Source organism: Sinocyclocheilus grahami, unplaced genomic scaffold (genome assembly GCF_001515645.1).
Source record: "Sinocyclocheilus grahami isolate Dianchi unplaced genomic scaffold, SAMN03320097.WGS_v1.1 scaffold366.1, whole genome shotgun sequence".
NCBI classification, from domain to species: Eukaryota; Metazoa; Chordata; class Actinopteri; order Cypriniformes; family Cyprinidae; genus Sinocyclocheilus; species Sinocyclocheilus grahami.
Genome location: NW_015505545.1, coordinates 312,941 through 325,895, shown reverse-complemented (window position 1 = coordinate 325,895; position 12,955 = coordinate 312,941). Strand labels below are relative to the sequence as shown.

At 37.5% G+C, this 12,955-nt stretch overlaps 1 protein-coding gene across 1 annotated transcript in view; it reads right to left on the bottom strand.

The window, feature by feature from the left end:
• The window catches only part of mindy3 (MINDY lysine 48 deubiquitinase 3), a 60,500-nt gene that overhangs the window by 34,111 nt on the left and 13,434 nt on the right, over window positions 1-12,955 (bottom strand). The window contains exons 7-10 of the mRNA XM_016230210.1: window positions 8,677-8,750; window positions 8,377-8,456; window positions 8,044-8,114; window positions 5,161-5,241 (exon numbers count right to left, since the gene is read on the bottom strand). Coding sequence (XP_016085696.1) covers window positions 5,161-5,241; window positions 8,044-8,114; window positions 8,377-8,456; window positions 8,677-8,750 — 306 coding nt within the window. The remainder of the gene's footprint in view (window positions 1-5,160; window positions 5,242-8,043; window positions 8,115-8,376; window positions 8,457-8,676; window positions 8,751-12,955) is intronic.

Here is a 12,955-nt window from a genome sequence, read left to right as displayed (position 1 = left end):
CTACCTTTCAACGATTAATGTCTATGGTGTTATCTAATGTGTCCATGTGTGAAGTTTATTTAGATGATGTCGTCTGCTATGCTGACACTTGGGAAGATCATCTTAAAACCATAGATGAAGTCTTCAAACGTCTTTCTAATGCGAATCTTACCTTGAATCTAGCAAAATGTGAATTTGGTTGTGCTACAGACACATATCTAGGTAAAGAAGTCGGTAGTGGTCAAGTTTGTCCTCTGAACTTTAAGATCAACGCTATCCTTGATTTTCCAGTCCCAAAGACTAGGAGAGAGCTTTGGCGATTTCTCGGTATGACCGGTTATTATCGCTGTTTTTGTAAGAATTTTTCTGTTGTTGCCAGTCCTCTCACGGGGTTACTCCGTAAAGTTGTTTCTTTTAAGTGGACTCCTGAATGTCATTCTGCTTTTGAAGCTCTGAAAACTATGCTCTGTAGTGCCCCCGTACTGGTTACACCTCATTTTGGAAAACAGTTTCTGTTAGAAGTTGATGCCAGTGGTACAGGCGTCGGTGCTGTTTTATTGCAGACCGGAGAAGATGGTTTGAATCATCCAATCAGTTTCTTTTCTAAAAAGTTCCTCAAACATCAACTGAACTACAGTACTATAGAAAAAGAAGCCCTTGCATTAATCCTTGCCTTGCAACACTTTGAAGTGTACAGCCTATTAGATATAAGGACCGCCCCAAACACTCATCTGGGGCCTTTGAGCCTCGTTGACTTCATACCATTGTGTTGCGCTAACGTTCTGATTAACTGTTTCTTGCCATTGTTTGTATCGCCGTCGTTTGTTGTAGGGTTGAGAGAGAGAGATATTCTGAGTGTATTGAATCTGTTTAGTATTTATTATTGTAAGATCCAATTCTAAAAACCCCGATTTATCTGAACATTGCTCGTCTTGACTACAATTTCGATTCTGATTCTGCTGTGTGTACGCCCGGAAACTTTGTAAATTCTGGTAAATACTAGTTTGCCAAATTTAGGGACGTAGGGGGTTAGACGCCATTTTATTTATATGTATCTTTTCTTTACTTTGTTTTTGGTTGAGGGAGGTAGGGAAGTTGATCTGTATTTTGTTTTTATCCGTTTGAGGTTATTTAGTTGTCAAAGAAAAGTCTGTTTTGTTTATTGTTTTGGCCTTGTCTGCCCCTTAAAGAAAATAAAATTGTTTATTTGGCATCTCTCTGGTGTGAATTCAAATCCTTTTTCTGTTACGGCTTACCCCTAGAGGTCGTAACACCCAGTCAAATACATTAAAGCACTGCTGCTTCAAGCCCATTATGCTTTAACAGTAAATCAACCATGAATCTGTTTAGTATTTATTATTGTAAGATCCAATTCTAAAAACCCCGATTTATCTGAACATTGCTCGTCTTGACTACAATTTCGATTCTGATTCTGCTGTGTGTACGCCCGGAAACTTTGTAAATTCTGGTAAATACTAGTTTGCCAAATTTAGGGACGTAGGGGGTTAGACGCCATTTTATTTATATGTATCTTTTCTTTACTTTGTTTTTGGTTGAGGGAGGTAGGGAAGTTGATCTGTATTTTGTTTTTATCCGTTTGAGGTTATTTAGTTGTCAAAGAAAAGTCTGTTTTGTTTATTGTTTTGGCCTTGTCTGCCCCTTAAAGAAAATAAAATTGTTTATTTGGCATCTCTCTGGTGTGAATTCAAATCCTTTTTCTGTTACGGCTTACCCCTAGAGGTCGTAACACCCAGTCAAATACATTAAAGCACTGCTGCTTCAAGCCCATTATGCTTTAACAGTAAATCAACCAGCCCTGTTCAGAGACCTGTCTATTTCTAAATAATACATAACTACCTTCCAAGTACTTTATGTTAGTGCTGCCTACAGTACAGCAACATGGTAGCATTGGTTATTTTGTAACTGTATAACTTTGGCTCAAATATTGACACATTTAAAGGAAACATGCACTGCTGGATCTGCATTAAAAAAGTGGCTAGTTTAAAGTTATAAAATATAATTAATACTAATTATAAGAATACTCCATTACTGTCAGAAAATTTCCTGAACAGGAAGGAAACAAATCAGCAAGACTAACAAAAATAGTCTCTAGTGGGCACCCTCTCTCTGCACACGCACAAAAGCCGGATGAGGATAATGTACTGACAGTAAATGGCCTTAAGTGTAAGACCATGATTAATGCTTGCTGTCAATCTCATTTGCCTCCAGGTGGAAACCTTAATGAGAAACAAGCATTTCCTCTGTTGAGTAAAGGGATAAAACACATGGGTACTCACACAAAACTCTGTAAACACTGTAATTCCAGTGGGTTTTAAAAAGTCTTGCTCTCCTGTAATTGAATAAAGCTTCAAGCCATGAGAAGTCATGCATTATTGTGACTTTACCAAATGGCGACAACAACAATGATAAAGAACACAAGTGTCACCATTTTCATTTTATACTTACAGTCTGAAGATGGAACATACCCCTATCCCAGCATACTAAACCTTAGGGCATAACATGTCCCATACCATTTCTGCTGTGAACATGAATGATACCTCAAATAGCGCAGCTTGAGGTGTGCTATTGCTTTTCCAAGCAATGGGACGAAGGCTCTCAACAGGGCAACAATAAAACGGCTGAAAAAAATGCACTGAAAGATGGACCCAGGTCATATCTAGGGACCACAATATCACAGAGACCTGGAGTGGGCTCTTTTGGCCAGTTGAGCAAGTACCGTCTAGCAACCTAGCAACTAGGGCTGGGCGATATGGCCAAAAACATTATTACAACATTTTTCCCATATCATATGGTATTGATTAAACTCCACAGAGAAAGCTACATTTTAATTTAGGGAACTAGGCATGGGCCGATTACCGGAATCAAGGTATACCGCGATTTGAAAATTTCACGGTTTCAAAACCACTAATATTTTCCGTTATACCGTTCCTGCGGTATGCGCTGTTTTTCATGTCTCCTCAAAGACTGAAAGTGTAGGAATCCCTCAGGTTGAGTGCAGTCAGTGTAGAGAGTAACACGTCTCCTCCAGTTGGTGCGAGCGAGCGGACCGAACTTAAGGAGCTGCCCCTGGAACTTACTTGATCGGCAACCGGACGTTTTTTTGTCTTATTTCAACTCGTCTCTGTTCTGGACTTGCACAAACTGCGTTGCAATGCAATAATTTTCCAAAATGTCATTTATGTGAAAATATGAAGTCTGTAAACGACCGTTAACACAGGCCAGAGACACTGAAGACGGATGCAGAAAGAAAAATACTGTAGCAGGCAGATCACTCACTGTTCATGATGCACGACCTATTGGAAGAAAATCCTCAATATTGATTTGGGTGTTTATATGAATGTGTTTCTGAGGGGAACTGACTGTCTTCAGAAAAGTTTACGTGGTATTTTCTTTTCATCTCGTCTCTGTATAGCTTATATTAAAGCAGTGTTTCAGGGCAGCGCTGCTTTGTTTACAGCGGTAACCAAAGAAACACTGTATCTGGTGTTCCAGAAGCGCCTCCTGCTGTCAGAGAGTGAATATGAGTCTCATTCAGAGCTTCTGCTGTTTGTTTCGTTCAGGCATGTAGTATAATTCATAAAGCTAGTCAGAACATTCCGTTTTTGCTTCAAATCGGGTTATTATATCATATCAAATTATGTATATGAAATTATAAAACTAAATGATATGAAATGACATAAAATTATATGTACAGTGGGGAAAAAAAGTATTTAGTCAGTCACCAATTGTGCAAGTTCTCCCACTTAAAAAGATGAGAGAGGCCTGTAATTTTCATCATAGGTATACCTCAACTTTTGGAGTGTGACTGTTTGAGGTTGTGGACAGGTGTCTTTTATACTGATAATGAGTTCAAACAGATGCCATTAATACAGGTAATGAGTGGAGGGCAGAGGAGCCTCTTAAAGAAGAAGTTACAGGTCTGTGAGAGCCAGAAATCTTGCTTGTTTGTAGGTGACCAAATACTTATTTTACCGAGGAATTTACCAATTAATTCTTTAAAAATCCTACAATGTGATTTTCTGGATTTTTTTTCTCATTTTGTCTCTCATAGTTGATGTATACCTATGATGAAAATTACAGGCCTCTCTCATCTTTTTAAGTGGGAGAACTTGCACAATTGGTGGCTGACTAAATACTTTTTTGCCCCACTGTATATGAATAATATAACTAAAATTAACTAATTACAGATTTAGGTTAAATAAAGTCAGTCTTTATTTTTTCTTCTTTTTAGGAAACAAATCAAAGAACAAAATAAACCAATTCTACTGTTCCTAATATTCTGTATGTTGCTCAAAAACAAAATATATTTTGTTCAGCGGAATTTTTTTTTTTTTTTTACCCAGTCATTAAAAAAAAAACACATTTTAGAGCTGTAACGACAATACTGTGATACCGTGATATTTTTGCTTAAGGTTATCATACATACCGTCAAAATATCATACCGGCCCATGCCTATAGGGAACCATAAAATCAATTTTATTTTCCCCTAAATTCTGTGTTTTCTGTGCACCAATCCTTCACACAGAGACACACAGAACTTGCAGACTTATTAGCGACATGCACTGACCGGCTGTTTTATTTCTGCTGTATGACAGGCTGTCAGATTAATCCATACAGAGTGAAAAAAAACCCAAAACTTATCATCGTTAACAAAATAAATTTCATGATCTTAAAATTATATCGTTTACTGCTCAGCCCTAATGGCAACACTCTGGAAGTCTGTGGAATCAATACAGTTCTCACATCCATCATAAGGACATGCTTTGACACCAAGTACTACAGTTACACGAACTGACATTTCCAATCAGACCCGAGATACACCTCACATTAGCCATCCCTCTCTGTGAGCATGTCGGAGTGCCAAATCTGACCGCATGCCGCGTGGGCTGAAGCCAGGACACACCACACTGGATGCCTTATAAGTCCAAAAACCTCTTTCTGCCTCTCATCATCCAGCCCATACTCCCCCACTCTTTCTTCTTTCCTCTTCCAGAAGACGTCTAAAGCACTAAATCTATTAGCTAGCACATTCTTGTGTTTTTGGGTCTTCACTCAATAACGAAATAAAAGAAAAGTAAACTGCCAGACTGTTTCAGATAAGAAAGAGCGAGAGTAGAAGAGTGAGGGAAGGAAGAAAGGGGCTTATTTTTTATAACTCACCTTAGTGAAGAATACTGAGAGATGAGTCTCGCTGCCAAGGATCCAAATAGGGAACTTTGGAGATTTGAGAAATGTGCCAACCTTTAAATGCAGAAAAAAAGAAACAGCAGTTGAGTGCCAATCTCCATACCGATGCCATGACGGCCTGGCCAGCCACATTGCAGAACCATGACGAACAGGTTGATTCACTGCGATAATTGATTGGTAATACTTACAGGAACTGCCAACTATTCAATCATTCAGCTTATGAAAATGATAGGACGCCAATTTACACATTAAACACTAGAACGCTCACTATAACTGATTATGAATAGTTGATTGTATTATATGAGCACTGAAACATGTTCTACATCAAGGGTGGTGAACATGAATGGCTCTTGCTATAAAAAAGGTTCCACATCCCTGATCCACATTACAAATGCTGCACGTAGTGCTGGGCGGTATACCGGTTCATACCGAATACCGCTGTTTATTTTTGTTATGATATGCATTTTTAAAATACCGCAATACCGGTGTATGTCACTTAAACAACGTTCAGAACGCGACACTGTTTGAAAGGGGTCCCTTTTCACTGTTGCACTGTGGTGAGGGAACAGCTGTATGTGTTACTAAGCGTGAAAGTTCCGAAACTGAAGCTGTAGAACTAACAGAACGTGATGACACAAAAGAACTCATCCACAATATTCACATTGACTGCCACAAATATCCACTGCCCCCTGCCATCAGCTCCCATGTCTCACACACGAGCGCGACTTTAGCACTAGATTTTGCAACTTTCAGACCCTTTTAGAAGACAAAATGAACAAATCTTTTTTCGAGTCATTTCGTTCATTTTAGCAAAATATAATTAAAATGTTACGTATCGGACACACTTCCCTAATACGTCTACTACTTACGCAAACTTTGATCACACTACAAACAATACAAAACTGCTATAAGAAACAGAAAAGATGAATTCATTGTTTACCTGGGTCTTCAGTCTATGATTAGCTCACCTCACCTCTTATCTGACAAGTCTTCGGGTTTGGGCTTATGGGGCTGTCACGTGATGAATGAACGACTCAAAACCGAAGACTCCAGAGATGAACTAATCAATTCTCTTTCCGGCTCACACTGCATTGGTTAAAGCTTATGGGGCTGTCACGTGATGAATGAACGACTCAAAACCGAAGACTCCAGAGATGAACTAATCAATTCTCTTTCCGGCTCAGACTGCATTGGTTAAACTTATGGGACTGTCACGTGATGAACGAACGACTCGGAAAAACCTGAGGACTCGAAACAGGTGAACTACTTGACTAATTCCAGTACAGAACCTATAGGATGTTGCGCATGCGCGACTGAACGAATCACTCCCCGAGACGACTCGTTCATCCCGAGTCACATTAAAGATTTGTTCAAAATGAACGAATCGTTCAAGACCGACCTAACACTAATAGCCGCTCTTTAGTGTAGATGCATGGTTGATTTTATCAGACGATGCTGCGATTATAAATGAGAGTGACTCCTGGTTAACATGTATTAAAAGGGGTCGTGTTTAGTCACTATTTAGTGTGGTATTTTTGACAATATTCACTCATCATGACGGTAAAATAGGGCATTCTAAGTAAATATACTGCAATATTTCCTCTCTCAATCAGTAGAAAATATGCTTAACACCCGGTCATGCATGAAAAAAACCCCCGTCATGTACCGTGAAACCGGTATAATTTTGAAAAATACCGTGATATAAATTAGTCATACCGCCCAGCACTAGCTGCACGCACAAAAAAAACACATCCACCAATCAAAACCAAATCAAAATGGAATGAGATGAGAGTCAGCAGTTTAACCCAAGACTGCAGAATTATTCAAGAAAACAGAGTTCAAAGTGTAGCTCCGCACACACTACCTACAGCTCGATCTCCAGCAGTGCATCCCAACACTGAAAGCCCTCACACTCAGCTCACATCACTCAACAGGTGAGTATCAGCAGCAGATTTGTGCGGGAAGGCGTTCCAGGGGTGTACAGATTAAAATGATCATGAATATTGTGATGGAGGCTCATATGGTTCTAAATATGAGGCGATACATTCCTGCATTCCTCTAGTCCAAACACAGCTCACAGCACATATCCTGAAGCTCTGCTTAGCACAGTGCCATTCAAAACAAAGCAGCTTCTTAATTACTTTCTCCACAAGTTAAAACAATAGTCAATTCCTGCCCAGGCTCATTAAACATACAGGATGCATGCGCTGGGTGCCAGATATCTGATGTTTACCCTTTAGAGGGCAACACATTGGTTAGGGAGCAGAGAGACATTTAGCTTCTGAAAAAAATACTACTAACCAACTAAAAAGAAAAGAAAAGAGAGAAATAAAAAAAGGGTAGATGATAAAATAAGAAACGGTAAACAGAAGAGAAAAAGGAAGGACATGAACAAAAATTAAAAAAATAAACGAAACAAAGAAAATGGAAAAGAAAAAAAAACACAGAATTTTAAATTTCCATAATTGTTTTGTGTGAGAACAAACCTAGAAAATGTCTGTTCCTCATCATAAAAATTCTTCAAAAACTGAAAAAAAGAAAAGAAAAGAAAACAGCCTGACAGAGTGATGACTGTGACACTAGTCTATTCAATGCAGTCTGTATTTCTGTAGGTTATGTTGCAATTACATTTCACAAATTCCCTGTGAGATGTACGGCTGGAAAACAGCAAAACCACAAAGAAACTGTGAGCTTTGGCATCTAGACACACTGCATCTTTCACACAACACTTGCCAAAATTGGTTTCCATATTTATGTACACTGTAGACAGTGAGAACACCATCTATACCACATGAATTATAAATCTAACTACAGTATTGTAAGCTACTGTGAGGGTGCTTATGAGTAGACACCCACCTTGCAATAGCGCAGTGACTCCATTAGTGTGAGGAAGCCAACAGGGGCCTGCTGATGGATGCCACGAAGCTCTAGAGCAAACAAAAATAAAAGAATAATTAAATTCCTGTCAACTGCACAAAAATAAATAGTCCAACATAAAACACTTTGAAACCTAAAGACCGTAGCATTCTCTCAGCAGGCATTTATTTTTAAAGAGTGTTAAAACTTGAGCAAAACATTAGCTAATGCTGCCACTAAGTGGTCTGCAACAGTAGGACATACTGTGACTCCAGTTATTTCAAACAGACAGCATGTCAACACATTAATATTAGGTAAAAACATGAAGCATACTCATTCCAGAACATTCTCTATCACCGTCCCACACGTTAGACACAGCATGACCCGTCACCAGAAGGTTGATTAGACTCTGGCTACAAAGTACGGAAAGAAAAGGTTAACAAAACAGTCAGCACTCACTATAAATGTACATTGCAGCTTAATATATTTTTTAAATGTGTTATGATAAACAGTGCTATAAAACAGAATTACACAACACAAGATAAATCTACCAGAATACAATCCAATAATTAGAACAGCTGCCTAAAATCACACAATCATGCTAAGAACTTGAACACCCATCGTGCATTTTACCTGCCATGGCCGTACACAGGGTCTATCAGAGGTTCGGAGGTGTCTTCAATCTCATTCTTTATGTTCTCAATTCCCTATAATTTCAAGTCAGACCATAAATACATACACACAGACACATGAATGAGCATGGCGGGCAAATGACATGCGCTACAAAGGGCATAATTTGCCATGTACGCTATTGTTCAAAAGTTTGCAGTCAGTAATTTATTTATTCACTTTTTAGCGCCATGCCAGCATCAAGGCTATTTTCATGGCGATCTCAGAATAAATTACACAAGGTATACAATTAACAAAAAGTTATAAAAGACGTTTCAAATCTACACTAGACAAAAATTCTAAAATACATTCAGGCGACATTTTTAACCCTTTAAGCCCGAGGGGACACCACCTGCACGAAAAAATTCTAAATCAAATTACTAAGCAACCCCTGAATGGAATAACTAAATATAGGTATCATTTTAAAGCTTAGAATCTCAGCTTTTTAATGAATGTATTTATTTTGATCTACTCTTAACGAGTGCTGAGCAGCCCCTCTAAATCGAAGTGTACCACGGGTGGGACGCCCCCCCTCCGCGACAATATTACTAATCATATATTTCAAACCACTGCCTTTGTCAACAAAAAAAGGGTATCATTTGAAAGCTCAGAATCAGACCACTTTGATTAACTCCAAAGTAGTGCCGAGCTATTTGCTGATAAATGAGAAAAAAAAATTCATAATTTACAAAATGCTTTTTTTGTGCCATGTACTCTAATATGTCAAAAACATCATACAGCTCAGATAGTCATGTGTCATATGTCATTTGAAACATCTCATCGAGTTGAATAAACTGGAGCAAGTTTTTTTACAAGTCACCCCCAGACCCATATTAAAATAATATATTGATGTCACTGTTTTACTTGTAACTTCATAAAACATGAACAGCTCGTGGAAAATTGGCACCATTATTTAGAGCAGATTCTCCCGATTAAAAAGAGCCCAAAACCACTATAAATCGGTCTTTAGATATAATTTATATCTAAAGATTTTCCTCATGAATTTATAACACACATAAAACTGCACAGGCGGCATGTAGTCTAGCCAAAAAATCTAAGGTAGCTGTCATGTGGAGATTTCGCTCGTAACTTCATGAAACATGCATCTATCATAGAAAACAACACATCGTTATTTGCAGAAAATTCTCCCGATTAAAAAGAGCTCAAACTCACCATAATCCATCGTTTAGATCTAAAGATATAACACATAGAAAAGAATTAGGTCATGCAGCTTAGCAAAAAAAATCAGAGGTTGCAGTCCTGTGGTGTTTTTGCTCGTAACATGCATAGATCTTGAAAAACCACACGGCATTATTTTCAGGAAAAATTCTCCCGATTAAAAAGAGCCCACATTTACCAAAATCCGTTGATCAGATCGAAAGATTTCGTTCATAGAGCTGTAACACATGAAACCAGACAGGCACACTGAGGCGCGGCAAAGAAAAACAGCTCTACGCTTAATGTTGTGTTTTTATTCGTAACTTCACGAAACATGCATAGATCTTGAAAAACCGCACGTCATTATTTTCAGAAAATTCTCCCGATTAAAATTAGCCCAGAGTTACCATAATCCGCCGATGAGATCCAAAGATATTGCTCATATTGCTATAACACATAAAACCCAATGGGCGTGCTTCAGGCACTGCAGGACAAATAACTGGTTTCACGTTGTGCTTTTATTCGTAACTTCATAAAACTGGAGAGGTGCGGATATCGCGTTTAGTCTCGTTCTGTATCGCGTATCTTGTCAGTGTCTGCGCTTGCTTGGCCATTTGTTGTGGAGAAAATAAGGAAAGCGTGTTCAAGCGCCAGCAGAAAACAAGTGTAAAGAAATACTCTTTGAGAGAAGCAGTCTTTATCAGCGGTAGTTAAAAGCAGCTCGTAAGTGTATTTACTCGTCTCATTAGTGTTTAGTGCAGTTGTCTTTGCTAGGAAACGCTTGTTTTGTTTACTGTGTGGAGACGTGCTGGTATCGTGTTTGGTCTCGTTCTGTATCACGTATCTTGTCAGTGTCTGCGCTTGCTTGGCCATTTGTTGTGGAGAAAATAAGGAAAATGTGTCCAGCGGAATTAATTTAGTATTTTGGTAGACGGGTATATAAAAAAAAAAAACGTAGTTTACCGCGGCAGCGGTCGTGTGAAGGCCTCCTCGTGTGAAGACCGAAGAGTGTAAAGACCATCGACTCTACCGGGCAGGAGACCGGCAAAGGACATAAGTATCGCTTTTTATCTCTCCTCTTTCCCATTACTTGTTTCACTTCTGTTTCAGTTTTTATAACCATTTCTTACTATGTGCAAGTAAGTTGTTGTTTTTTAACATGTGTGTTTGGCAGTGTTATTTTTTAGGATTACTAATAAACTACTGTCGGTTGATTTGTATTAGTTATTTTAATTTTAGTTAAATTATGTCTGAATTTATTATGTCTGTTTAGGTCTTTTATTAAGTTTTATTTTTATTTCATTTGAGTTATTTTAATACTTCAACAAACTAAATGGAAATGAAATAATATATATTGAATTAATAAATGTGTATATATGTATATGTATGTGTGTGTGGTTGTACATATATGGAGTTTTTTTTGTGTGTGTGTTTGGCTTAGTGTTATGTTAGAATCATTATTATACTCTTAATCCTTTTGTTCTTTAATATTTTGAATTGTTTTTAGCTTTATTTTTTGTTTTTCATTTAAATGTTAAGTTTTTAAATTTTGTTGTATGCATTTGTCATTTTTATTTCATCTCTATTTTTAAAATGTGTATAGGTAGTATTTATAAAGTTTTAGCTTTTAGTTGTTTTAATACTACAATTGATTGCTTCTGTTGTCCTCATTTGTAAATCGCTTTGGATAAAAGCGTCTGATAAATGACAAAATAATAATAATAATGAAAAAATGCATAGATCATAGAAAATTGCATGTCATTATTTTCAGAAAATGTTCCCGATTAAAAGGAGCCCAAACTCATTGTAATTCATTCATTGGATCTAAATATATTACTTACGATGTTATCACACACATGAAACCATTAAATTAAGAAAGATATAGGTTAAATATAGGTTTTCATTCATAACTTCACGAAACATGCATAGATCTTGAAAATCGCACATCATTATTTTCAGAAAATTCTCTTGATTAAAATGAGCCCAATCATACCATAATCTGTCATTTAGATATAAAGATATTAGTCATCAAATTATAACACATACAACTCCAAATGCGCACGTTGCAATATTCTCATGTTTTTTTTACACTTATCATTTCATGAAACATGCTCCGATTGTGGAAAATGGCATATCATTATTTTACAGCAGATTCTCACGATTGAAAGGAGTCCAAAATCAAAATCCATTGTGTCTTTCGTGTATAAATAATACCTAAACCCATGAATTGAAGAAATCAGTTGGAGAGCTCCATTGAACACTTGGCAAGCAGAATGTAAAACCTAGAATGTCTATTTTAAATTTATAAATTAAAAAAAAAAAATTATAATTAGGTATCATTTTAAAGCTTAGAAATTCAGCTTTCGAATGCATCCAACCATTTTGATCAACTCCTAACCAGTGCTGCCTAGTTCCTCTAAACTGAAGTGTACCGCCGGCGGGCGCCCCCTAGCGAAGAAAATTTTATTATTATTTTTTTCTAAATATCTGCCTTAATCTATGGAAGCCCGTTTCCACCACCGAATCAAAAATATATATAATTCTGTAAGTCATAATAATGAGAAACTTTCTCGAAATAATGACTTAACCTAATCCAAAAAAAAAGACTTCCTCGGCGCCTGCGGAACGCAAGAGTGACAGCACGCTAGCGCCATCTGTTGGTCAAAGCCATGCAGGAACACCGCTAACATTGCTTTGTTCTGTAATCTAAAGTGTATCATGCTATAGTCTGTCATTAAATAACGATTTCAGATCAATTATCTGTATGTAGTCTTTTGTGTAATAGTTACTCTGCCAGATAGTTATGGCTTCAAACATTCTAGACCAATATTTCAGTTAAGAAATCCAGGCATTTTATGAAGAAATGAAAGCCATTACACATATAAACTTAATTTATAGATGTGTACTTCGATGATTTATTAGCTGTCCCTTTCATGCATCACATGCAATGTTTGCGGAGTTCCTGCATGGCTTTGACCAACAGATGGCGCTAGCGTGCTGTCACTCTTGCGTTGCGCATGCGTCGAGTAAGCCTTTTTTTTTGTGGATTAGGCTAAGTCATTATTACGAGAAAGTTTCTCATTAT